This window comes from Dermacentor variabilis, chromosome 9 (genome assembly GCF_050947875.1).
Source record: "Dermacentor variabilis isolate Ectoservices chromosome 9, ASM5094787v1, whole genome shotgun sequence".
Classification (NCBI taxonomy): Eukaryota; Metazoa; Arthropoda; class Arachnida; order Ixodida; family Ixodidae; genus Dermacentor; species Dermacentor variabilis.
Window position 1 is genome coordinate 127,900,269 of NC_134576.1, and position 27,754 is coordinate 127,928,022.

General features: G+C 43.2%; 1 protein-coding gene across 7 annotated transcripts; it reads right to left on the reverse strand.

Moving 5' to 3' along the window:
* Positions 1–2,826: 2,826 nt before the first annotated feature.
* Positions 2,827–26,446, reverse strand: LOC142557453 (uncharacterized). Of its 7 annotated transcripts, none has more exons than XM_075669307.1 (12): positions 26,269–26,358; positions 21,285–22,653; positions 19,372–19,550; positions 17,579–17,619; positions 14,973–15,409; positions 13,805–13,905; positions 13,232–13,263; positions 11,347–11,477; positions 9,968–10,065; positions 8,570–8,601; positions 5,834–5,994; positions 2,827–3,111 (listed from the first exon to the last, which is right to left on the reverse strand). In XM_075669307.1, the coding sequence occupies exons 2-11, from the start codon at positions 22,529–22,531 to the stop codon at positions 5,839–5,841; spliced, it is 2,454 nt and encodes an 817-aa protein (XP_075525422.1). In that variant the 5' UTR covers positions 22,532–22,653; positions 26,269–26,358; the 3' UTR covers positions 2,827–3,111; positions 5,834–5,838. The 7 variants fall into 7 exon arrangements, with proteins under 7 accessions (XP_075525422.1, XP_075525421.1, XP_075525418.1 ...); XM_075669306.1 differs by having other exon boundaries at positions 9,968–10,062; positions 19,372–19,553; XM_075669303.1 differs by having other exon boundaries at positions 19,372–19,553.
* Between the last annotated feature and the right edge of the window lie 1,308 nt (positions 26,447–27,754).

A 27,754-nucleotide genomic window follows, 5' to 3' on the forward strand; every position in this document is an offset into this window, starting at 1 on the left:
ATCCGTCACCGCAACAAAGTCGCCATCAGATCTTTCGAACAGTAGCCAAGCTCAACGACATGTTCTTCCACATCTCAACAAGCTTGACAGACAGCGTTTGAGCACATTCTGTGGATCCCCACACCCAAGGCAATCTCTAAGACCTGACGGGTCATACGAAATCTCCAGGGAACTCCAAAACAAAAACACCCAATCCGTGCCATGGCTCTACATCAACACCAAACTGAATTGGAGGTAGCAGAGGACTACTGTAAACTTATTGTGGACACATCTGATGCAGTGACTTCATCTCTTGTAACCATCGTGCCCTCGTCACCTGATGAGCGACTCGAAGTAGCTTTTACGGTACAAGAGCTTGAGACTGCAATTTTTGTTTCCCAACGCTCATCGGCACCAGGACCTGACGGAATCACATGTGCTGCACTCTGCCATCTTGGCACAGAAAGCACGCTGTGCCTTTTTATCTTTTTATAACACCACATGGGAGTCAGCAAATGTCCCAGATAGTTGGAAATGCAGTCGCACTATAGCGTTGCTTAAACCGGGTAAGTGCCCTAATAAGCTTTCCTCCTACAGACCAATCAAGTTAATTTAGCCAGTTGCGTCGGCAAGGTAATGTAAAGAATGGTCTTGTCAAGGATGGTGTGGTTCCTTAAAAGCAATAATTGCCTTCCTGATTTTATGAATGGATTCAGAAGAGGCCGTTCTTCCAATGACGGCATTGTCGACTTGGTCTCTACTGTTGAACAGGAAAGGAGTCACCGCCGGTTAGTGGGAGCTGTTTTTCTGGATATTAAGGGTGCATACGACAATGTACTCCATTCTGCAATTCTCGATGCGCTGGAAGATTTAGACTTTGGTGGCCAACTATATGCATGGATTGTTAGCTATCTTAGTGGCCGCACCATGTATATGTCGACAAGTGATGGCGACACCAGCCACTACAATATCCCCCAAGGTATTCCACAAGGGGGAGTTCTCGGTGAAAATTAGCTCGTATGTGGACGACATATGCATACGGGCATCTGGAGCCATTCGTCTTCAAATGTGTGCTAGGCTTCAGCGTGCAGTGAAAATCACAGCGAAGTATCTGCAGCGCCAAGGCCTCTAGCGCTTAACAGAAAAATGTTTCACGATTGCATTCACATGGAAATTAATGACCAAGTATCCCATAATTGTTAATGGAACAGCAATACCTGCAGTAACACACCACAGAGAGAGAGAGACAAAAGAAAGGGGAAAGGCAGGGAGGTTAACCAGAAACGCACCACAGAATCTTTGGCATGGTCACAAACCAGAGACTACCTTGGTCAAGACACGTCGCCACACTAAGTCAAAGCTGAGGAGTTTCATTCACGTCCTTTGCGTCATTGCAGGAACAAGATGGGGACCCTTGGAGTCATTACTTCAATTGTATCAAGCACTATATATAGGCTATATACTGTACAGCATACCGGCGCTCTCATGCATGGGACCTAGCTGTATGCGCACGCTGGAGAGCATTCAAGCGCAATTAATGCGGACATGTTTGGGCCTCCCATGATGCATGTCAACCAATGGAACAACAGCAGAAACTCGTGCTTGTCCTATTCCTGTATACCCAACACAGACACCATCCTTTGCCATCACTCCCTGCCACCCAGGTTGCAGGTTTTTAAGGACTCTATCATGTCCCTGGAATATTCTTCCGCCTGTATTCCGAGAATACCCGTGTGGGTCCTGCCTAAATGTTTTGCTACCCTGCAGACGAGCTTATTTTAGACCCTTGGCCTAATGCAAAGAACGCAGCCCAGATAAAAGTGCGGCTATAGCCTTTCTACAAGCCACTGGGCTGGACGCACGCCTTTAGAGATGCCACGTTTGAACTTGTATATACACACCTTCTCCTCATATCATCATCATCATTCACCAGCCCTTTTCCACCCAGTCCCTTTTCCCCAATGTAGAGTAGCAGGCCAGAGCAAGTTATAGCTCAGGCTATCTCTGCCTTTCTGTAAATTGATTTCTCTCTCTCTGCCTTCAACTTCTGTGTTACTGACATCAGTTCTTTTTGTAACAAGATGGATACAATTAGCTTTTTCTTTCCTGCCGTTGCTTCTCCAGTCTTTACAAAATGTTCCCAATATTTCTGCCCAGTAAGCTAGGATAAATTTTGTCAACGTCAAACCCATCGTCATTTGATGCATGTCAGCCACAAGTCCGTTATAGCAGCTCTGCATAAGTTCGCAGCAACGGCTGTAAGGTTATGCTGCTACGGGTGCCTATTGTGGTCAAATCCTTTTTTTCCTTTGTGAAGTATGCCCTGTCGAAATTCTGCTGTGCCCATGTTACAAAAAGTTTCTTTTTTGAGTGTTCCTTTCTTAATTACTTGTGTGTAGCTTTCACCACCTTCAGCGAGGCAAGTCTTCCTCATGGATATGAGCCATGCTTCGAAGTCACAGCATAAGAATGACTAAGAGATTTAGACTGTAACCACTATTACTGTAAAACAGTTTTAATTTGTTGAATGATGGCAGGACATAAGTCTCAAATTTTTCCGATGCTGCAAAGGACTGGAAAAACACAAGATTTGAAAAATGACACATGGCTGCACTGAGCAATCCTCAAGTCCTCTACCACAGTAATTTTTTTTTTTTCAAGCTTCTTTACAGCACTTCATAATCTAGCTCAAATACCCATTTTTTACTATAAGTGCAGACAAACACGCTGTTTAGACACACAAGTGACCTCGTTAATTGGATGACTGACCATATTACATGTTTCTGCTGAACACTGGCTGCAATGTTAGCCCTGTAATGGCCAAACATAGTTCCACATCAAGAAAAATTGGGACAGATTGGTAACATTTATTGTAAGTGTAGAAAATGAAACGAGAATGTGTCTTTTTTTTCAGTTATAAATACTGTATTTTGCTTTTAAGGTAAACAACCTAACAGACACAAATGGCGTCATGCAAGAAAAACAAAAAAGAAAGCTGTTTATCACAGAGCAGTGGTGGTAGTAGCAGTAAAGCTTTAGAGCAGATTTGAGGCACTGCAAAAAGTTCATGCCGAAGTGTCACTGACTGCTGTGGAACAGACCACTCCAGCTTGAGTTGTCACTCAAGTGTACCTGAAAGTGAACAGTCAAGCGTTACTACTTTCACCACATGAAACACTCTGATGCATGTCAAAAAGTGTATATATGGTGCATTAATGTCCTGCACATAGGTCTACCTTTATCTCATGTATGTTCTAAGCAGCCTACAAAACGTCAACCGACAGAAATTGTCCATGCAAATTTAATTATGGGGTTTCATGACAAAGCCATAACTTGGCCATCAGAAAGTGAAGGCAATTGTATATTTTTTGAAAGACTTAAGTTTCTGCATTTCCCTCGGCTTAATGTTACGGGAATTTCAGAAATTGAGCCTATAACATCATGCTTGGCAGCAGGTAGCTTCCCATCTGCTATTAATAGCCGAACTATTTATGTTAGGTTAGAGCTGTGGGTCGATTTCGGTCAGCTGGAGTACTTAGACACACAATGAAATCATAGCTACATGGGTAGTATCGAATTCTGTACCCATCAGTGACATGGTGGCTGTACCATTGATTCGAGCTCAAAGGCCCTGTGGCTAACAACAGAGTATTGCAACCACCAAGCTACTTATGAGTTGAAATTTGCTCTGCTAGTTTTGGTTGGTGTTGCCAAATGAGGACAGGAGGGAGCGCAGTTATCCAGACGCCTCTCTCTAGCTGCTCACACTCATGACCGAAAGGTAGTGCGCCACATGTGAAAGAAAGATACAGAAACGTGTCATGTAGTTCAAGGTAGCTTTAAAAGGACATTACAGAAAGTTTATACCAAGTATATTCGTAAATCACCCTTCAACCTTCAACGATACCAAAAACATCACTCTTACCACGTGAAGCGTCCTGGTAAGCCAGAAAATGCTCACAAAAGAAAGACCGGTGGCAACGACAACTTGACATTCCTGCACCAGCTAGCAGTGACATCGAGGAGTTTGATGGCCCCTGCTTGGGCCTACGTAATCGCTTATCAGTGAAGCTGGGCAGCACTGTGTTGTAAAGGAGCCAAAGACTGAAGATGAAAATATTCGGGAACTTTTACCGAGCCCATGCAGCCCAAGCAGGAAAACATGTTTTTGAATTCTGCAACGTCACACTGACACACCAGTGCTGAGGCGTTGGTGCGACATTCACAAAATAACTTTGACCTTTGTTACCCCCTATAATCGAGCCGTTATTGCGAATCTAACAAAATAGAGCTTTTAAAGAACACTTTGATTTGGAAAATGATTTAGTCTCCCTTTGTGCTGTGCCACTGTCTCGTACGTTCATGTTGCAAAATATTATGTATTTATTACCTGGAAGGTGTTGCAGACAGAAGCGTATTTACCGCCTAATCATCATGGTAACACTTTTCTTTGAGCAGCAGTCACGGTGCACCATTTCACCTAATGGCCAAAACCTAGTGCTTCTCCTACTGAAAGCACAACGGGTGCACAAATAATGTGATTTGGCGTAACCTTACATCTGTAAATTCGAAGTGTAATACATGAAACAGTCATTCTGTAGAAAGCTTCACAAATCAAAAACAGCTTCTCTGTTTGGCTGCCGGCACTGAATTTAATCACTGCAGGGGTTCCCCCTACTGGATGTTTCTGCAAATGCCCTCAATATTACGGATATTGTTTTCTGCCAAATACAAGCTTACTTAAGGGACTGTTGCTTCATAAGGTATACAAAAACTGAACACGCATGAAATTTATTACCTTTGGGGCAAATGCTTGGAGACAGTCAGCTAGCATGCAAATACACACCAAAACGTAATAAAGGGATGGACCCAAAAGCGCTCCGTCCGTGCCTATTCACTTTGTCTCACCGATTTTCACACCCAGCTGGCTATAATAAATCACTTATTCGCTCAATTAATCACTTTATTAAAACATGATGGAGATGTCAAGCTCCTGAAAAATTAGACATGAACTAAGCCAAAACTTGCAAAGCTTGGAGAAATGTCAATGACGTAACAGCAACACCAAGCACCAGAGTACAAGAATAAAATAGGAGTGTGGTTAAGCATAAGAACTACAAGCACAGGTGCTGACTACTGAGTGAACCTAATTGGTCAGAGATCGTATTGGATAACGAGCATACAAGGGGAGTGGGGTTATTGGACACTACATCGCAAGCACTAGGCAACCATCACAGGTCCAAGAAAGTCCAGAACAGAAAAACCCAAGGGCAATAAAAGCAACAAAAGGAAGGCAATAAACAGGCCAGAGAAAATGTGGCTTCAGTCCTTTCATTTATACACGCTTCCCAGACTTGGGTGTTTTGTGCTGCTCTTTAATCATGACCTTCAACCAACTCACCCAAATTAATTTCTATGCTGTCCAGTGTACCGGTAGGGCAAGGTGAAAATACCAAAATGCTACTCGTAAATTTGTGCCTTCTGACATTTCCACACATGCTGCATGCACAAGAAAATGGGGCAGAGGCTTGTGCCCTGAATATGAATTTCATGACGATGTCGACGCTTGGTTGATAAACAACTACTTAGGCTCAAATTGATGTTTATGTCAAACAAAATTTTCATTCAGTGAAGCAAGTGCAGATTTTTGTGACTTCGTTATGCAATTAAACCTTGATATAACCAACATGGATAAAACAAATTATTTGATATAACAATCTAAGCCTAACTTTTTTGCCAATCGTATCAGCATGTAAGAAATTTTGTGTCAGATGCAAATTTGTTATAACAAGGCTCAACTGCATGTTAAGAACTCCCACATTTGGCAAAGATGCACATTGTTCTGAAGGCTAACCTCAGTTAACCGCTGTAGTAACCGCTGTAGTTAACTGCTGTAGTTTTCTGTAGCAATCCCCACTGCACCAGGAACTTCAGCCGGATGGCCTGCAGCACATTGTGAATGACTTCTGGAATTTCTTTCCAGAGCTGCGTAGTGATTCTATCCATTATTTCTTTCTGAAAGAAAAAAAAAGAACCAATGCTTGCTTTCAACAAATATATCCCTATCGACGAGAACACTAGAGATATGTATTAGTCTAGCACATTGTTTTATTAATCTTGATCACTGCACTGGTCTAGCAGAAATTTGTTCCAGCTTAAATGGTGTTGTCTTAGCTTTGATGTGGTGCTCATTAAAAAGTCCCTGAAACGGTTTGGACAAATTTTGTATGCATAGAGTAGAACTACAGTAAAACAGCACCACAATTTCAGTGAAGCGTCCCATATAAACAGAGTTACAGATGACTACAGGTTATCCTCCTCCCTAGCCATGTTTTTCCTCCTCAACTCGTTCGCTGAGTGACCGAAGCTAAGCTCCGCTTCACTAGCTTCGCGTCATGGTGTGACATCGTGTCATCTACTTCCGGTGCCTTGAAGCCAGGCCGCAAGCCCTCTCCAATCTCTCTGCTAGCCACCTGGCCGTCGATCCCCCGCGAGAGCTATCCATACAGCATGTGTTGCGAGCATTCTGTTGCAGTGCTGCGCATGTCCGGCACTTCGTGAACCACAAACGAGCTGGATGTTTTCGTGGGTGGGTGGAGGCGTAAAGCCCCTCTATACTACCATCGCTGTGAGGAACGGGTTTTAGCGTAACCTTAGCGTAAACGTGAGTGGCCTGCACGGTGTAGTCACCTGGTGGCGCAGAGCTTAACCAGCCAAACACAGAGCTGCTATTGCTGTAACAAAGTGCAAAGCATTTTAAACATTCAAAAAGACAGCGTGCTCACAATTACGCTCCTGCCCGAAATTTACACCAGCAGCAAAGTAGAATGCACTTGATTACTGCTATATTAGCTCCGTGTTTGTCTGGGTGAACTCTGTGCCAATAGATGGCTGCACCGAGCAGGCTGTTCACTCATGCACCACCGCTCATCCAGTAAAATGCCCAGTCCTCTTCCACTTGCGTTTACCCGAATACTGGACATGCTAAATCTCTCTATTATGGTAGTAGTGTTCGAGCATGAAGTGACTGCCGCAAACGTGTAAATCCTGGCACTGATCAGATAACGACAGTCCTATGCACTGCAGCCCCTCTGCTCGTCTGTTGCCTTGCAGAAGGACATGATGTCGCAGCTTGACATGTCGCCCATCACTACGTTTACATCCTACAACGCGACAAGGGTGAACCATGATGCTTGTGAAAAGAAAGCTCAAGACCAACACTGACTATGCAGCTGGCGTCAACATGGAGCACGTTGTAACGCAAGCAGACGACATGTGCTGTGGACCAGAAGTGCTTCAGTGCAGTGATAAATTGTCGTTTTGTATGCTCTTTCTGTTGATTTTTTTTTTTGTAGAAACAAATTGACCAACATTCCAACTATTAAGAATAACCTTTATTTACCATAAAGTTGAAGATGCTATCGATGACACAACCTGTGTAGCTATTCAGCTAGCTCGCCCAACTGACGTCAGTTGGGCCAAGAGCATCAATTGGGATCGGGTGGCTGAAAACTCAGGGGCGTGGCGCTGCTGCAATCAGTAGCGATGCACATTTCTAAGACCTTATGATAAATTACCGTGGCGCCTAAATGTGTCACTTAATGACCAGAAGGAGCTACCCTAATGACTCAGTATGTTTGTACAAAATCAACAAAACTGTTTCAGGGTCCCTTTAAGCTATCAGGATGATGCAAGAGTTTATACAAGATTTTTCAAAAAAGAACGTATTAAAATGACACAGAGATAAGGGGACGATTTCTTGGTAGTGCAGTGTTTGTTATATGGTGGACATTATATGGTTATATAAATTATAAGCTCCCTAGTGAGCAAAAGCATTAATTCAGTTTGAATTACCAGTGTTATTTGGTGCACTGTAATTGCGAAATTGAAGCTATGGCCATTGTGGTGTGCTAGGGCAATTAGTTCTAGGTGGCCAGAGCACCTTCTTGTCAATGTACCCTCCTGTGCGAGTGCTAATAGTCCTACTTGGTTAGTCTAGTTATCTTAAGTCTAAAACCAATTAAGTGTGGACTATTTCGTTAGTGACATTCTGAACTGTGCAAGGGAGCTATCATGGAACTATTAACTGGAACAACGTGGTATTTCACAATTTTAAGAATGGAAGTGTCGAGACTGCTGCTAGTTTCAGAATTTTTGCTAACCAGTCATGACCTCGCAATTGCCTAGCTTCGATTTTTCAATTCCAATGTGTGCCTTAAAGTGAATTAATCACTAAATGTTTGGTAGTTAGGTACTTAGCTACCTGAACTTCCTCACAGGTGATTAGAAGAAAGAAAATCAGTATTTATTTTTGGGATAAACATATTCCTGAATCACATTCAGTACCTGAGAAAGTGCCAAAGCACACATACAATTCTAAATAAACATTGAAGAACAACAGGAAAAGACCTGATATTAAGCCCCCAAACAATCATGACAAAGTAAATGAAAGCAAGAATTTCTTAATATATTCTATATTGTTCAGGAAATTAATCTTTCCCATCGTGGTTCTGTGCCTAGAGCATCAACAATTCATCAAAAGGAACTTTTTTTCTTATAAATGTACTCGTAACAATGCAAGATTACTCACCTCAAGAGCCTCTTCGTCCTTGTGGCCAGCTCCTAAGAAAGATTAGAACAAAAAGATAGCACACCATTTTACAGGGGAGCAAACTTATGCATAGCATAGAAGGTTACCAGTCTGAGGCAGAGTTTCATTTATTCCTAAGTAATATTGTTTAATAAGGAAGTTGTTATGCTTTTTTACTTCTAATAAATTCTGTCCATGTAGCATCCCAGTTTAACGAAAAGTTCGTTGACTTCTAAAGAATATTGCTTAATGAATGTGTCGTGCATTTATTTTGTTCTTGACGTAATAGTTCTGCAGAAACCCACACGGTGGAGAGAAAAATTAATAAAGAGAAAATGAGACATCCACCCAAATGTAGCTAAGTGCTACAAAGGAAACCCACACGGGTTCCTCGAAAGGAAAGCTACACAGTTCAAAAAAAGCACTTAGCTACGTATGGGTGGATGTCTCATCTTCCCTTCGTTAATTACTTCTCTCCAACTTGCGGGTTTCTGCAGAACTATTACATCAAACTCTTGCCTTTGCTTCCGAGTTGTTGATAAATTCGACTTCGCCTGCCATCTGCAAGCCACCTGGTTAGCTAAGGTGGTTGAGCGGCTGCCCCGGAAAGGTGGTGGTCCCGGGTTCGAGTTTCAGACCAGGACGAATTTTTCTTCAACTGCAAAGCTTTCCTTTCAAGGAAACCGTATGGGTTTCCCTTGTAGCACTTAGCTACATTTCGGTGGATGTCTCATTTTCTCTTTATTAATTATTTTGTTCTTGTAAACATGCTATCTATAGGTGCATTACTTTTGTTTTTAGGTTTTGTATATATGTTCTGTATGACATCGGCATTACTGCCTTCATGGTGCTACAGGCTTTTCGAATAAATAAGAATAAATAAAAAGTGACAGTGATAACAATCAGTGAGAATAATCAAAGAAATATGAATATTCCCAGCTTCTGGGTGGAATGGTAATGCATGTCTAGAAATGCAATTAAAACCAACATTCGGGAGCCAGTTAGCTGGCACTCAATAAGTATAAAACACTGATGGGAACACAGGGAAGAGCAATACAATTATAACGGCCAGCAATAATGATCACATGACACACCGAGTGGCCAATTTCAGTTGACACTAAGGCATCCGAAACATGTACGAGGCGATGACAAAGGCCATAAACAATGGAAAATGATATGAAACATTAAAAAATGTGCTTTCCAGTGTTCTTTAAACAGGCACCGGTTCTTGGGACACAAGCATTTTCGCACTGTGCCTTCATTGGAATGCTGCTGCGGTAGCTCGGAATCAAGCCTATGAGGCTTTCGTAACGAGCAGAAGTAGTTCACATCCACTGAGCTAGTGTTGCAGGTAAATTGCATGCATCCTTTTATTTATTTATTTTTCTTCGTACTAACCTGCAGCTGTTCCGGGTGCTTCCACTGCCTGCAACGGCGGTTTCTTCAGGTCCACTATTGTTTTATAGCTCTCCACTGAGGGACCGTTGCGATCACTGCTGTTGGTGAGCAGGCAAATACATTAGCATGTATAAGCATGTTGCAACAAGAACAGCAACATGGGAAGACAGGCTCTAAAATTTAACTCCACCTAGTCTGCAAGCTCCGCTGACACTATGGGGATTGCAACATCACACATACTGTAGCCTGCTTGGAGACTAGTAGCCTGTTACACATTTGTGGTCTGTTAGACTGTGTAATCATTAGCGCTATGCTCCATGCTAATGACAGCCAAAAGCACAAATGTTTACAGTAAGTGCAATTCATCATGCACATTATGTTGACATTTATACGAAACCAAGGTTTCGCAGAAAAATAAACGCTTCAAGAAATTATCAGCAGTCTGTGAACAATGGAAACCACCCGCTGGAGTCAAACTTTTTTTCATCTACTGCTGATATTATATGTCCAAGTACATGTGTTTCGCTCTCTGATTTGTGCTGCGTACTAATGCAAAAGGACAACACTCATTTCAAACATGAACCAATGACACTATACTGTGGTCACTCATCACTTGAATGCCAGCTGCCACAAAACTTAACTTTGAATGAATTGGTCATGAACGAGTAATACAATTGATCCTGGAGATAATGAAATCGAAGGGGATAATGCAATAGTTTGATATATCAATAATTTAAGATATGTAAATACGCCTGTCTGAAGCTTATCTGAAAACCCTGCATGTCTTGGACAGGTTTCCAAGACAGTGAAAAGTGGGAATTTACCGAACAGGTTCTCTAAGGTCACGTCAAGGACCATCTTTTTTGCATGCAAATGTCACAAGCCACTTGTGCTGTGGAAATGGACTGATCGTGAGGCTAACTATGCTAACCCTAAAAGCCCTTGTCGCCCAAAATGTCACAGTGCAGTTCACCTTGTGCTTTGAAGTGTTTGTTGCATGTTTTCTTATTTAGGATAGCTTGGAAATGGATTAAATGTGGAAGCAAAGAGCCTGCATAAATGTGTGCCCTGACACCCTTCTTGCTGCAAATCATGCATGAACATGCCCAATATGTTCGCTGATAGCAGCATGACCTCTGGTCACCCTGGATATATATCCGGGATCAACTTGTAACGGATATAACGGAGTAAGAAAAAAAACTCGGGACGATGTCAGCATGCAATGAGTATATGCTTATAACGAACTTCATATATAAAGATTGTATTTTCGTGTTGGATGCAATTTCGGTATAGTGACGTTAGTCTCGTGACCATAGACTAACTGCACGTTAAGGTTCCCGCAGTTGGCAGAGCACGCACAAGCCATCCTGAATGCTAACCTCACGCCAATTGCTTCCTCAGGGATGCCGAAGCGCCTCAGGGACTCAAGCTTCACCCTCTGCATCACTTGGTGGATCTGGCTTTCGACTGCATTCTTCATGTGTGCGGCCAACCTTCGTAGGGTTACTTCCTAAAAGAAAAAATAAACAACACTTGCTTTCAGCATGTATTCCTTGCAAAAAAAAAAAAAACACTACTGCATCAGAGCCGTCAGTGAGCACCGCCGGCTATGAGAATGCAGCAGCAACTGTATTCGAGTGAGACCGTGAGTGAGACCCCTAGTACGTCTGAACGGCTGTGACAACACGCTTATGACAGTTTTGTGGTTCTAACACATTATTCTATTATTCCTTAGTCCCCTGCAGTGGTCTTGCAGGAATTTTGTACTAGCCTATAGGTTTTGTCTCAGTATTGCTATGGTGCCTAATAAACTAACGAGATTATGCAATTTTTTTCAACAAAGGAAACCTATTAAAATGACATTGTGGGAGATACGGGAACAGTTTTCTGGCAATGTGTTATTCATTATAGCAGACATTGGACACATCTGAAATTACTAATGAGGTCGCCAGTCCACAAATTCACTAATTAGCTTTAATTATTGGCACCAGGAATTTCACTGTAATTGCAGAATTGAAGCTGTACTCATTGTGGCATGCTAGGATGATAGTTCTAGTTGGCCAATGCACCTGCATGTCAACGTAGCCTCATTTCATTATAGTGTCAGTGCTAATAGGCCTAGTTGCCTAATGAACGCTTGGTGTAGTCCCATTAGTCTAATGCCAATACAAACGTCAATAACATAGTAAACTACCATACTTTCCGGACTACAAGTCACACCTTTGTATAAGTCATACCTCCTACTTATCGAGAGTTGGGGAGAAAAAATTGGCATGTAAGTCGCGCCTGTTTATAAGACACACATATTTTAACTCGGGTGGCATCATGAAACACGATTATGCACACTTGTACACTTCATCGTGAAATGGGGCCCTTACCCATTTCAGGGCACTTAATTTCCATAAAAATATTTTTGTATGCCCCGCAAATTCTAGCAGAAAAGGTTCAACCAACACACCTCTTAGGCACAGAAAGCCCACACTTATTGCACATCACTCGAAGCCATCAGAGACATCATCCTTCGATTCAGTCAAAAGTTTAGACACTTAGGCCGGCAGCATCACTGGGTCACCACAGTCAGTCTTTGAATTACATTTACGAGGCGTTGCAGGTATGTCACTTGCATAGCCTCAGCATGCGTGGCACCACCGGGACAAACACACAAACGGTCACAACACTGTACAAGGAACTTTAACTGCAGCAACTATCTATTTCACCATGAATTTTGATAACGGATGTCTCAGAACTGCTGCTCGTCTCAGGATTTTTGCTAAGCAGGCATGGCTTCACAATTACTTGGCTTCAATTGAAAAAAAAAATTTGCAATTGCAACTGTGCCCTAAAGTGAACTAATAAGCTTACTTGTGGAAGTAGGTAATTAGCTACCTAAATCTTATTTTTATGTTATTTTTCAAGTTAGTAATCTTCACGACGTCGAACATCGATGCATGTCACACATGATTAAGAAACAGTATTTGTCGTTACAATAAACTTAGTACTGAATGTTAAACAATTCACTTTCAAGTAAGCTGCAAAGCAAGTGGACTAGTCTAAACAACTTTGAAGAATAACAGGGAAAGACCTAAAAGTAGTTAAAAAAAAAATACAAGGCAGAGGAAGAGAAATTTAAAAATGTGTAAGAAATTTTCGATTTTGTTCAGGAAATTCAATTTTCCCATTGTAGTTTAATGGCTGCAGCATTGGCAATTCATCAAAACAAACCTATTTTTACGCAACTCCCTATAGCAAAAGAACTCTACTCACATCAAGAGCCTGTCGGTCTTCGTGGCAAGCTCCTAAGGAATATTAGGAAAAAATGAAGAAAATGTTATGCAATTATAACTATCAGTGCCAATAATCAAAGAAATATGGATGAGAGGTTTTGATTTGTGCATGTGTTGGTAATATATGTCTAGAAACTCAATTACACAAGGCATGGGAATGGAATAGTTGGTATTTCGTAATTTCTAAACAGTGATGAGAGCGCAACCTTTCACGTGACCATAATCAGCAATAACAATCTGATGACAGAATGAGTGGCCAATTCCAACTGACATTATGGCATGCAAGGCATGTCCGAGGCAACAACAAAGGTCATAAAGAATGTAAGATGACACAGAACGTTAAAAAATATGCTTTCCAGTGTTCTTTAAAAGTGCACCCAGTTTTTGGGACGCAAGCATTTTCACAATGTGCCTTCACTGGAATGCTGCTGCGGTAGCTCGGAATCAAGCCTATGAGGCTTTCGTAATGAGCAGTAGTAGTCCGTATCCACTGAGCTAGTGTTGCAGGTAAATTGCATGCACTCTTTTTCTTTCTTTTTTTCTTCGTACTAACCTGCAGCTGTTCCGGGTGCTTCCGCTGCCTGCAATGGCAGCTGCTCTGGGTCCACCGTTGCTTTGTAGCTCTCCACCGATCGAGGGCAGTTGCGATCAGTGCTGTTGGTGAGCAGGCAAACACATTAGCAGCTATAAGCATGTTGCAACAAGAACAGCAACACGGGAAGACAGGCTCCAAAATTTAACTCCACCTAGTCTGCAAGTTCCGCTGAGACTATGGGGATCGCAACATCACACATACTGTAGCCTGTTCGGAGACTAGTAGTCTTGTTAGCCTGTGTAATTATCAGATATGTAATTGCCATGAAGTTGTGTGGCTTCCTTGAAGCATATTATAGTGTGCTCCATGCTCATGACAGCCAAAAGCAAAAATGTTTGCAGTAAGTGTAATTCATAATGCATACTATGCTGACATTTAAACAAGACCAAAGTTTCACAGAAAGATAAATACTTCGAAAAATTATCAAGTGTGCAAAAAATGAAAGCCACATGCTGGAGCTTAAAAGTTTGTTTTTCCTTTTTTTATATACTGTTGATATTACATGCTGAAGTAAATGTGTGTTTCATATCATGCTTTGTGGCATGTATTAAAGCAAAAGGACAGTACTCACTCCAAACACGAACCAGTGCCATTACTTCACAGTCAGCCCTCACGGAAAGGCCAGCTGTAACAAAACTTCACTTTTTCTCTATCGGTTATAAATGAGTAGTCACTTTTTCTCTATTGGTTATAAATTAGTAGTAGATATTACTGAAGAAATATAGGCAAAGTTCCAGGGCTGTTTACTGTCTATTCTTATTAATAATCCTTAAACAGCATTTGAACAGATAGCATGAGCACCTGGTGGTTTGCAGATATGACACAAATCCCAGAATGTGGCTTCCAAGTTCCGAGTGCCGTACAATATGAAGGCATGCCAAGGTGCCTTGTTGGGGGCTCTTAACATTCCGAGTTTTTCATTACTTTTGGTGAAAAGTAATCTGCATTTTTTTTTGCTTTTGGTATCAATCTTTTTTTTTTTTGCTAAATATTGTGATGCACAGTATCTACAGTATAAAAAAACTTGGCCGCTTAAGCGGTCCAATATTTTATAGCACTTGGCATTCAATGATCTGCAATGGGGCCTTCATGCTGCAATGAACAAGAAACAGTCAGTGGAACTTGCCTCCGCCAGTCAGCAGATGGCAGGGATCCCTCATCGCTGGCCCTGTAGGCATACAGCACCTCTCGAAACTCTTCTGGAGTGGCGTAAGGCACTCCCTGTGGCTTCTGTCCCTGCCAGGCCGCATTGCAGTGGATCAACAGCTCATAACCTGTGCTTCCAATCATGTAGTCTAACATGATCTCGTCACCCTCAGATAGAGCGCAGCGGAGGTCACCCGTGATGTTTCTTCCATTCTTGTAGAGACAAACTGCCATGACATCTATGGAATTTGAGATTCCCTGTAGTCCAAATCTGACTCTTGCAGAGCGCTCTTGGACTCGCTCGACCACTGCTTTTGTATTACTGTGCACAGACACGCAGCACCCTGGGGAGGATAACCTTGTGTCAGTGGGTGCCCAGGGAGGTGGACCACTGGAGTTGCTGCTGTTGTGGCTAACCTGTAAAATGTGCAATCAGATAGTTCTTTACGCAAGGCAGACACATCAGCATTTGGTCAATTATAGTTAAATGTCAATATAACTAAGTCGCTGAAGTTGGCAGTTTCTTTCATTACACAGTAGACTTCCTTTAATACGACTCCAGTCAATTCAATCCCGATCGAAGGTCCCGGCTGGTGCCCGTGCCTTTCTATGGGCCTAAACTTTCGTTATTTCGATCATGACCAGTAAGCACGTACGCGCCTGGCCCCTATGGTGATTCCAATAACGACTCCTTTAGTAGCAGTGTCTGTCTTGGCGGAGCTGAGGGGACAGTGAACGCATTGAACACACCGTCTCCTGTCGAAAACGTCTATTTTCGGCCTGCCCTAAGAAAATTTCCAAGCAATAATGGTAGCTCACAATGTCTGATTACGGTATTTACTCGACTCTAACAGGCGTCTTTTGTTTTCCGAGGAAATTGGGCCGAAAATTATCTGCACAGTGCAATCTGATATGGAACCAAAACCGCCTTCGCGGCATCCGTGCGTTTTACCTCATAGCACAGCTGCAAAGCGGTGAAGCTGACTCTAAACCGTGCGGCAAAGCTGACTTTAGAAAACCAGCCGCCATTCTAAAAAAATCGGGTGCGCATTAGATGTATACTTTGGTTAGGAGCTTTATGTCTTATGTTAGTTTTCTACTCTGAAGACATAGGCAGTGGGCACGCGTTTGATTCGGAGGCGTGTTAAACTCGAGCAAACACAACCAAATGAATCAGCGGTGCGTTTGGAGCTTTTTCTGAATCTTGTTTAATTCGACCCGCCGGATAATTCGATCATTTCGTTATACTAAATTTCGCCTTTTAGTCAAATAAGTACAGTCGCATGCAGAGTCTTCTTAGACGTACGGAACGGGCCGCAAAAGTTTCCGAATTATTGGGCAATCGGAAAAAAATTTCAATGAGAGAAAAAAATAATATTTGTCGAATTTGAAAGTCGGCAGCCAAAGATGCGATCTCAAGCTCTGCCGACGATCTCTTCACATAGGCAGTACGAAGCCTGTGACGCTTTCGCATCCACTCCCCACCCCACGGCTGATATTGTCGCCCGTAGAGGGATGACACTGGTCACGAAAAGTGCATGCAGGCAGAGGGGAACGAACGCTTCGTCTGCCTGTCGCTTCAACGCATCTCTGGAACTCGAGATTACGTGACCTCCAGGTACTGAACTCGCGGGAAAGACAGCGCACACGACGTCTCGGATGGCCCAGCTTCTGCAACCACCACAGATTACCTCCAAGGTGGCGTGCGATAACCGCGAATTCGCTTAGCCGCGCCGTGCACGGCGACGGCCAGGCAGAGGAATCATGCGCTCGCCCGCCCCCCCCCTCCCTCCTTCCCTCAACTCCCACAACAATACCACACACTTGATCGCATTACCGTGTGCCACTTCCGCTTGCGTGCGCATCAAGCCATTATCCTTCTCGGCTCACAGTCGCATGCTTTCCCTCGCACCCACAGCATACGACGCACGATAGGATCTTAAACGAGAAGAAAGGGGGTTAACCGAGGGGCCCGATTTTTATTAGTCATATCATAATATGAAGGTATAATATAGTAATATGAAATGCGAAGGTTGTGGGATTGTTCCCCACCTGCCGCAAGCTGTTTTTTCATCCATTTTCATTCCCATTAATTTATTGTTTCTTTATTTCATGTATTAAGCACAAGTAATTTCCCCTATGTTGTCCTTGGTGTCAGTGTTTGTTGGCTTCTTATGATATGATAGGATCTTATTGCACTTGGACTTCCAACATGTCAGCGAGAGGGTCTCGTTACTATGTTGCTCCACTTCGGCAGCCGCTCTGTCAGCATGCGATTTGAGAGTTACGTTTGCAAGCAACCACATGTAATTTAACGATTTGATCATCTGTGCCCGCGGCAGTTTCCATTTACTGCGTCAGTAATTCTTTGCAGTGGCCATTAAATTGTGTTATATTGAAATTGTGTATAAGCATACTTCGTTACACTGGGGTTCCAAATACGTGGTGTTGTACGTATGGACAGCCAGTTATAAAAACTTTAATACTTCGTTATATCGAGAATTGTCGTTATATTAAGGTTTAACTGTACATGTTAAACATATACAGTGTTATATACTTAACAGACAAACACAAGCAGCTACTTACACATCCACTGTCCAAGCCAAGTTTTTCTAATGCAACAGCATCTGTAACACACCCAAACAAACCTCACTAATTTCTCACGCTGATCTTTGCCAAAGTCGGAAAAGACTTATCACTGCAAGACAAATGTAAAGAAAGCTGGTGCAAGGATGCACTAACATAACAGGTATAGTAAAAGAAGCCGGAATGACTGCGAAGTGACGCAACGCGAATAAAGAAACAAGATGAGAAAGCATTCCTCTCTGTGTCACTCTAGCTGACATTAAAACAGTGAATTTATCACAATCTGCTCCACTCACGTTTTACGTGCATAGATGCCGCAGATAACTGTGTTGATTTCAAGTTTTTTTTATAAGTGTGTCTTCTTATGAGCAATGCGCAGTCAGCTCAACTACAAAACTGCAAAGAAGCAATGTGGATGCATCATTATGTTCTACTCATTAAGTTGAGAAACTGTTATGGGGCTAAACCAGGTGCCACATTCTCAGTTTATCACTTTCAGCATCAGTACTTTCACCTTTGCATAATGTGGCATCCAATGCCATGGCTCATTGAAACAATGGGCATTCTTCCCACTTGCTTAGCCCATCAGGTTACACTGAAAGCCATGCTCCCCGACTCTGTCAAGAATATGACTCCAGCATTGGTAAAAAATAAAGAGGGGTGGCATCTCTTACTCTGCAACTAAACCTATCTTCGGGCTTGCCATCATCGAAAGATAAAAATATAACACCGATCATATCAAAGACAAAACTGGAAGAACAAGAAGCAGCTTACATGTCTGTTCTTGTCATTCTTTATGTTGATAGCATTGATCATTTACTTTTACTTATGCAGTACCTTGAATTTAGCTATGTGGTTGCACACCGGAAAAAGCCTTTACCTGCACCCATAGATGAGGAAAGAACCAACGCAATATGAGCACTAACCATACCCAGAAGAGTTTGGGTGCGAGCTAGTTGGTACGGATCATTCATATTTAAAACAGCGCCAAAAAAACACGGACATGGGAGGACACAGGACGAGCACTGAAAAGGTGTTGTTGGCAGTCAGTGCTTGTCCTGTGTCCTCCCTTGTCCATGTTTTTTTGGTGCTGTTTTAAATATGAACTAACCATACCAACTGATCCTCTTTATGAATGATGCACCTAATTTTTTCTTCTTGTCAAGTTTTGGTTTTGAGCTCCAAATTTCTGGCCAAATGTCTTCAGCCAAGATTTATTGACAGGCAGCAAGCGTCATTTGTAGTATCAGAGCAGGAACAGAGGATGAGGAAGGAGAGAGTTGGTGTGCTGTCAGAGGGAAAATGCCGGTGCAAGGTCCCCAATTGCAGCGGTATCACAGGGAATGTAGAGTAAATGCAGTGTACATCTCCATTCGACATTCCAACGAGAACTGTACGTACAGGTTTCAAATGAACCCATAGGTGGCTTGGGATGAAGCTCACTTCCAATGTTCTGGCTGCTGTTGCCAGAACACCGGAACAGTGTTTCAAACAGTGACACACTTGTTTCCTTTGGCTGTACTCATGTGCGGCAGCTGCAGCAATCTCGATAATGGAACGAGCTAGTCTGTGATGAAATCATCACGCGCCGACCTCCACGACACTGGAGAGTAAAACTAGTTCATAAAAGCAAGTGTTAAAGTAAATTATTTGGAACGGTGTGTTGCCTGCCATTTTTTTTTTATTATTTTAGGGTTTTAAGGCTTTGGTTCTTCATTTACGGAAAAAAAATAGTTAAAAATCTCATGCTGGTGCTTCTATAGCACACTTCAAAGTACATGGTTCCTTCTTACCGGGTTTATCGCTTACGTTGCCTTTCTTGGGAACAGCCACAGTTGCCTGCCTTTCATCAGCAGCGGTGGTAGGCAGGCCATCACTTACTCGTGTGGCCCACTGTTTTTCGCCGTTGCTGACAAATGTGGTGTCAAAGTGGAAGCCTTGTCCAGTTGTCCTCTCGGAAGTGATTGTGTATCTGCTGCAGAAAAGAAAAGAGAATTGTGGTAGACAATGCTGTCAGATGAAACCGAGCCATCAAGTGGGTCTGCTGTGAAATCCCACTTAAAAACTCAAACCTCAATACAACACTTGAAGCAATATTGGATTGCAAAAAACTTTATAAAAGAACACTGTATATAAATTTATGCAAGCATCCATACCTGCACGTACTTGCACGCATTTGTGTTTGTTCATGCACAGAGGTGTGTATGTGCACGTTTTGTCATATGTAGAACTAAAGCCATTAAAATCTGGCAGACTAGAAAACTAGGGTGCCTAATGTAATATACGAGGAGAAAAACCAGACACGCCAGAATCCAGAGTAAAACCAGCTAATGTTCTAATTATGATTAAGCCACCTTAGAATACTTCTACTTATCTGCACAACACTGATCTCCATGCCTAAAACATCTACTAAGGCTTCTAAAAAATTAGTCAAGTTCATCTCAGCTCACACTAATGAGGTAAGAAGCGGAGAAATCACTACACCAAAACAACATGATCATAAAGGTTGAAGTTAGAAACATGGAATGGCTCAATGAACTTGAAATGTAGTACCTTAAGCTACATTTTCAGTTCTAAACATTCTAGTTCAACCAGCTCTTCAATGTTTTCTAATGTGAGCCTTTATGACTCTGTTTGGTTGTAACCATTCCTCCCTGTCTTTCCTTATTCTTGTGAGCTGTCTCTTGTGCTACAGCACATGTTTGTCAGTACAAGCCCAACTTCTGTTCTGCTAAGCTGCATGGCAGACGTAATTCTTCATTACAGCTGAGCAGTATTCTTCGCTCTATCCTGTACACACACTTTGCTTCACACAAGGCTACGAAAAATGGATTTCACTTGTGCCAGATATTTTATATATGGGACGGATGATTTCTCAATGCAAGTATCGTCCATCTCCTTGTGAAAAGCAGCCATCACATATTGTTTGGAATGCTCGGCTAGAAACTGCACGACAGTCAGTGTGATCCCGGTATCTTTTCTATACTATTTGATGTCGTTATGGTTAATGAAGAAGCATGATCTGCCCATTTCCCATCTTATAACTGCTGCCTACAGCAAAAAGGAGCAGCGTCCCCATATGACTGCTTCTCCTTAACATTTGAGGGCACACTAAAGGAAAAATACCAAGTTACAGCCATATCACATTTTAACAGCACTATGCATGAGATGCCTTAATTCAGAATGCGGTTCAAGCATTGCCAAATGAGCTCATTTTAGTGCTGTCCAAAATTTCAGCTATAATCCAGAGTTCTAGCAACTCAGTATGGCGTCAAATTTGCACTCATTTCCGGCTGTCCCAAGCACAAGATTCGAAATAAATATGCAGTGAGATAATTGCAGTCACCACCTGTGCATTCTTCCTCTGTAGCTTTGTGCCACTTGTGGGTTTGATGACAATGTTTGTTTTTATGAAACTTGGCTCATTAGGAAAATTCCTGCGGAACATGTTTGCTATATTTGGTGATCCCATACTTCCGAGTTGATTAATTTGGCATCAAGCTATCTGCCAGCCTTCTGGTTAAACTCGGGTGGTAGAGAAAACTTCTGCGAAATGTTGCTGGACCAGTCTTTGGTATACCAACCAGAATTTTTCTTTGACATCGAACCATTGTCTAAGTTTCCTTTGTTGCTTCATGCTACTCAAAGGAGGAGGATGATTTTTCGCTGCTGCGAGACCAAGCTGTGTAAACATGAATGTACTCACGGTGGCCGATCAGTGCTGGCAGGAGCAGGACGACGGCTTGTTGGCACAGGGACGTTGTGCTCCCAGGACTCCTTGGAGAAATGGCCGTCATCGAGTGTGCACTCGGGCTTTTCAGAACGGTTGTCGTAACTAGCTGGCAAAAAAATGGGCTTGTCCTTCGGACCATTGCCCTGACTGACTGGGGCACTGTGTTCCATGGTGGAGATTTTTCTTCCACAGTCAACTAAATTCGACTCTGCTGGAAACGCTTCCTTTTTTTCAGTGTCACTGTTCTTTACAGCTGGCACCGACATTGTTGGTGCAACGTCAGTATGGAACACTTGACTGTACCTGCTGCTGTTAGCGCTGATGGGACCAGGAAGGACATTTGCTGAAGCAGGTATTTTGGTGTCCTTGGAGAGTTGTTGCCAGGCTGAGTGCATGGCTGATGCACCATTTTCAATTGTGCTCCAAGGTCTCTGAAAAGGTGCACGGGGGTCGGATGTAAACGGCACAAGAATGAGCTGATTTACGAGGCCCTTGTTCACACTGGAGCACTCATTGGCAGGTGCAATGCCTCTCCAGTTGGAGCATTCATCTGCATTGCCCCAGTAGCTGGTGCAGGTCACCTCTTTCTTTACACTACTCGCTGCATATCCTGTAGGCGTCTGGCCAAACACAAAAACTTCACTAGATTCTTCTCGTCGGACAGTGGTCAGTGATGTTACCTGAAACGCTGTGCCGTCCTTAATAGCCCGCGCATGGAAGCAGACCTTGTCGCCGACAGAGAAAATATCTGAAACTTTCTCGGATGGCTTCAAAAGTGTTCCAGGAATACAGCTTCTGTCAAAGACTGCAGAGAGTACATCTCTTGGGCCAAACTTCAGAGATCCACCGTCTCTGCTGACGCAGCTAATAGTGCCCACTTCATTCTCTAATTTCATATTGCTGTCTGCACAAGGCATTGACACACTCATGGGGCTGGCGGCAGCTTCATTCTCAGATTCGAGGCGTCTTACACGAATCGCTTGGTAACGTACTTTAAACTTTACTGGACTTACTTCGGCATCCAGGATTACTCTGTCATTTTCCTTTAGGCCTAAATTCTTCATGTCATTTGGCCTCGGGTTTAAAATAGTTGACCTGTGTACAAACACAGATCTACGTGGGTGTTCTACTGTGATGAACCCATAACCGTTCATGACACATGAGACGGTGCCTCTGAGATTATATAGGCTTTGTGAATCTGTGTCGCAATCTGTGGGCATTTTAGGCCTTGCTGCCACTGTCTCCTTGTTTCCAGCGCTTTAGACCTTGTCAGGGTACATCAGAACAGCAGGAGCAGAAGCTGCAGCACAATGTTGTCATTCGATGACTTCGATGTGGCTCACTACAAAAGAAGAGAAGATCACGAATGCCGAGCGTTGGAAGCATATGTGAACATTAGAAGAATAGGTTGTGCGGTTCCAATAAGCATGCGCTGGTCAACACTACTTGTTGCTAAGTGCGTCATCAAAAATGTCACACTTTTGTGCTGCAGTGCTGCTACATGAGGCGACTTCACAAGGATGACTAGAAAACGACTTAACGCAAATTAATGTTCTTGTCAAATGGGTACATCCACTTATTGTGTGCGTGGTTGTAGGCCACATAGAAAAGAAATTGTTTTTACTGATGTCAGCCTTCCATGGTCAAGCTTAGTGTGCAACAAGAGGTGTGGATGGCTGTTGACGGCCACGTAGCTCTTTCGTACGTATGGCCTTGCCGCAAGTGTAGCAGCTGCACAGTATAATCTAAATTTCAGTACGACTTTAGCCAGCTTTGCTCTATCTCACAAGTAACTTGCACCATTGTTGAATGTACGATGCATACTGACCCTTCCTCCGCAGGGCATAGTTCCAGACGTGACAGCCTTGTTATTGGCACGGTTGACTGCACTTTTTGAAAGTTTTGAGCATCTGCATTTTTGAGTTTGTTGAGCATTAACATCAAAATACTCTGTTGTTTCTTTCATTATTGTTTATGAAATAACCATATGAAAATATCACAATACTGTTGTAAACTTCTTAGGGTGGGTACATGCAAAGCATGATAGGTGACCCTGTCCAATGGCTGTAAACATTTGAAGTGAGAGCAGTCATAACAAGGAGGAGGGCTGTCATGGGTTTAAGCATTGCATTTTCGAAAAATGGCTTTGACTGGATCTCCCAAGAGATCAAAGATGCTACATTTTTCAAAATAGGCAAGGATGCTGGCTCTGATAGTGTTTGGTGCAGTCAATAATGTCAATAACAGAGCTAATATGAATGCAGTTATCAAAAGAACCACATTCTTTATAAAGGCCATCTAGCATTCCTTGTACATGTGGGTCTCCAAACATTATAGCTATAGTAGGGTAGCAAGGAGATAACAGGTGTGGAGCAGATCACACAGTGCAGATGAATATGCCTCTAGGAATATGCTGTTTGCTATGGAGACTGCAAGTAGCTACTGAATAGCACTGCAACACTTTCACATTAAAAGAGTACTGGCATTAAATTTGATGCCTTCTGTTACTTTCTTTTTGCATAAAATGATGATACTCAACTCCGAAACTATGAAAACCATCCTATTTACTATAACTATTTTTCCAGGAACCAATTCCGGTTTCGTTTAATAAGGTCTATGTATCATGACGTCATGACACAAAAGGTGTTCATGTACGCGGAAGGTATTGCGACATTTCGACACACGCACGTACACTCCAGCTCGCTCCATGGTCCATTTTAATCGGGCTGCTCAGTGAGTAGAGCTTTTTTTTTTTACCTACACTGGCTATACGAGTAGCTTGTGTAGGAAGTTGCCATATTTTTTTAACTGGTGTAGAAGAAAGTGTAGCCCCCCCCCACCTACAGGAAGCCATTTTTTATAGCGGTAGTATCGCATGAAAACTACGCTTTCTACAGTGCAGCACATGACAGCATAGCATCTGCCTGACACTACACTCAACTGTATGAACCTGCGCAAAGTGTAGGTAAAAATTATGATAACTCCACTCAACAGTTTTAGCATTGTGCCACTTGCTTATCTCCACATATACCACACAACGTATGTTGCTTACGGCAATCGAAAAAGCAGACGGTTCACCAAATGTGTGCTTTATTGGCCTTGTAATTTGTTTTGGTTCTTGATGCGACCAGTATAAACCCTTATCGGTCGTTATAAACCTGATCAGACTCAATCCAACTCTTATTGACCCTTATATCAACCCTTAGCTGTCCTCATCAACCTTATCGGACATGTCCGAACCTTATCAGCCCGTGCCGATCGTTATCAACCTTATCGGACTCGACCCAACTTTATGAGCCCTACCCGCTCGTTATCAACCTTATCGGAAGCGACCCGACCCCTATTAAGCCTTATCAACCTTATCGGACTTGATCCGACACTTATCAATCCTCAACGGTGCTTATCAACCTGATCACAATTGTTCCGACCTCTATAAGCTCTTACCGCTCTTTAGCACCTTATCTATCCGCGTCGCATTATCAACCGCGATCATACCCATATAACCCCTCATCTATCAACTCACTGACCACTTATCTGTCTGTGCTGCGCGACAATACAGAAAAAGCGGTACAACACATTCATATGGTTCATATGCGGGGGACGTTCCGAAAGTAGTCTTTTTTTTTAATGAGAAGATGGTACACAGGTGAAACAAACAATCAGCATAACAATTCTCGCCCGTTGCTGGTTCAACGACAGAAGGAACACCAGCGGAGGAGGAATGACGCATGCCGAAGAAGAGAGAGCATCAAACCGGCATGCCCGAGATCGAGTACAAATCACGATGGCAGATAGGTGTGCGCTGACAGTGTGGTTGGAAGTGGGTGCTGTTATCCGGTATCAATGGGCACCTGTTCCCTGCTTTGAAAGCCGCACTCTCAGGACGTCACTTATCAAACAATGCTGAGGTGGAGCAGGCTAGCTGTGCGACAATTCATAGTGTAACGAAGAAGAGTAGCCTGCCTGTGCAGGGCACCGAGTTTTACCAGAGCGGTTTCTTCAAACTGATTGCACGCTACGACAAATGTCTCAATATCGGTGGAGACTTTATGGAAAAATAGTGCAAGCCGTACAGCTCATGATGTCATGGCGTTTTTTTTTTTTTTTTTGACAATAAATTTTCCGTGTGAAAATAAATGACCAAACTTACTTTCGGAACATCCCTTGTATATTCGATCGTCTTCTGCAAGCGTGCGTTTTAGCCCGGTGGGTAAGACACTACTACGCGTCACGCGTAAGCGACTCTGTGAGTCGACATAAAATCCTTAATCATTAAAAAAAAAAATTGCCCTATTACTTAGCGGCCCAGGGGGCTACCATTAAGCGAGTCGGGCCGAGTGTAGCGAAACATCGCGAGCTACCGCTTGGCCACCTTGTGCGTCTTGACGTAGAAACTGATTCGCCACCTGGGAAACCACGTGGGAAACGAATGCAGTACATGGCAGTACCATGTAGAAAGAAATTGCGATACTGCGCGGTTGGTACAAAAACGTTCGCTCCCAGACATACCAGCCTTTTGCCTGTAGTGAAGACCCTGCCGACGTCCAGGGTCATTACTCAAAATAAATTAAACGTATAATGTTATGTTTTTAGTCTAACGCAAACACATATAACGCCATGCAGCGCTGCAATGATCTTCATCCGATAAGATAGCGAGCCGGCCGATAGCACGATGGACCGAAGCGAGAGCTCCGCGTCGTCGTGCGGCAGCGATATTATAATTTCGCTGCCGCTTTCGACCCTCCATAGAGCTCTTTATGGACTGAAACTTTTTCGACTGTGCTTCGAATAAGGAGCTTTATCAGATGCGTTAAAAAAAAAAAGAAGACCGTTAGCAGCATGCGCGATATGCAGCGGCTGAAGCATTACTGGATGCCCGTTCTGCGCAGCATCATGCATCAACATATTAAGCCGGCTGGCACATACAGACAGGCTTTGTGTGAGCGATATAGCTTACCTCTTATCGGCTGATGGCCAAGATGGTAGACCGAGTGAGCTGGTCAATCGAACTGGAGGCGCGTTCCCTGGCTCGCGACGTGCTCTGGTGCGCGCTGAGCGCGTGACCTCGATCCTTGCATGCGCGCGGGTGCACGCGAGGCAAGCATTGCACTTGGGCATAAACGTTGCCAGGTTCATATTCCAATGGCGGCCTCACTGGCTCCGGACAGGCCGCCATTGGAATATGAACCTGGCAACGTTTAACGCTAGAACGTTATCTAGTGAGGCGAGTCTAGCAGTGCTATTGGAGGAATTAGAGGGCAGTAAATGGGATATAATAGGGCTCAGTGAAGTTAGGAGGCCAAAAGAGGCATATACAGTGCTAAAAAGCGGGCACGTCCTGTGCTACCGGGGCTTAGCGGAGAGAAGAGAACTAGGCGTCGGATTCCTGATTAATAAGAACATAGCTGCTAACATACAAGAATTCTATAGCATTAACGAGAGGGTGGCAGGTCTTGTGAAACTTAATAAGAGGTACAAAATGAAGATTGTACAGGTCTACGCCCCTACATCCAGTCATGATGACCAGGAAGTCGAAAGATTCTATGAAGACGTGGAATCGGCGATGGGTAGAGTGAAAACTAAATACACTATACTAATGGAGGACTTTAATGCCAAGGTAGGCAAGAAGCAGGCTGGAGACAAGGCAGTGGGGGAATATGGCATAGGCACTAGGAATATCAGGGGAGAGTTATTAGTAGAGTTTGCGGAACAGAATAATATGAGGATAATGAATACCTTCTTCCGCAAGCGGGATAGGCAAAAGTGGACGTGGAGGAGCCCGAACGGCGAAACTAAAAATGAAATAGATTTCATACTCTGCGCTAACCCTGGCATCATACAAGATGTGGACGTGCTCGGCAAGGTGCGCTGCAGTGACCACAGGATGGTAAGAACTCGACTTAGCCTAGACCTGAGCAGGGAATGGAAGAAACTGGTACATAAGAAGCCGATCAATGAGTTAACGGTAAGAGGGAAAATAGAGGAATTCCAGATCAAGCTACAGAACAGGTATTCGGCCTTAACTCAGGAAGAGGACCTTAGTGTTGAAGCAATGAATTACAATCTTGTGGGCATCATTAAGGAGTGTGCAATGGAAGTCGGTGGTAACTCCGTTAGGCAGGACACCAGTAAACTATCGCAGCAGACGAAAGATCTGATCAAGAAACGCCAATGTATGAAAGCCTCTAACCCTACAGCTAGAATAGAACTGGCAGAACTTTCGAAGTTAATCAACAAGCGTAAGACAGCAGACATAAGGAAGTATAATATGGATAGAATTGAACATGCTCTCAGGAACGGAGGAAGCCTAAAAACAGTGAAGAAGAAACTAGGAATTGGCAAGAATCAGATGTATGCGTTAAGAGACAAAGCCGGCAATATCATTACTAATATGGATGAGATAGTTCAAGTGGCTGAGGAGTTCTATAGAGATTTATACAGTA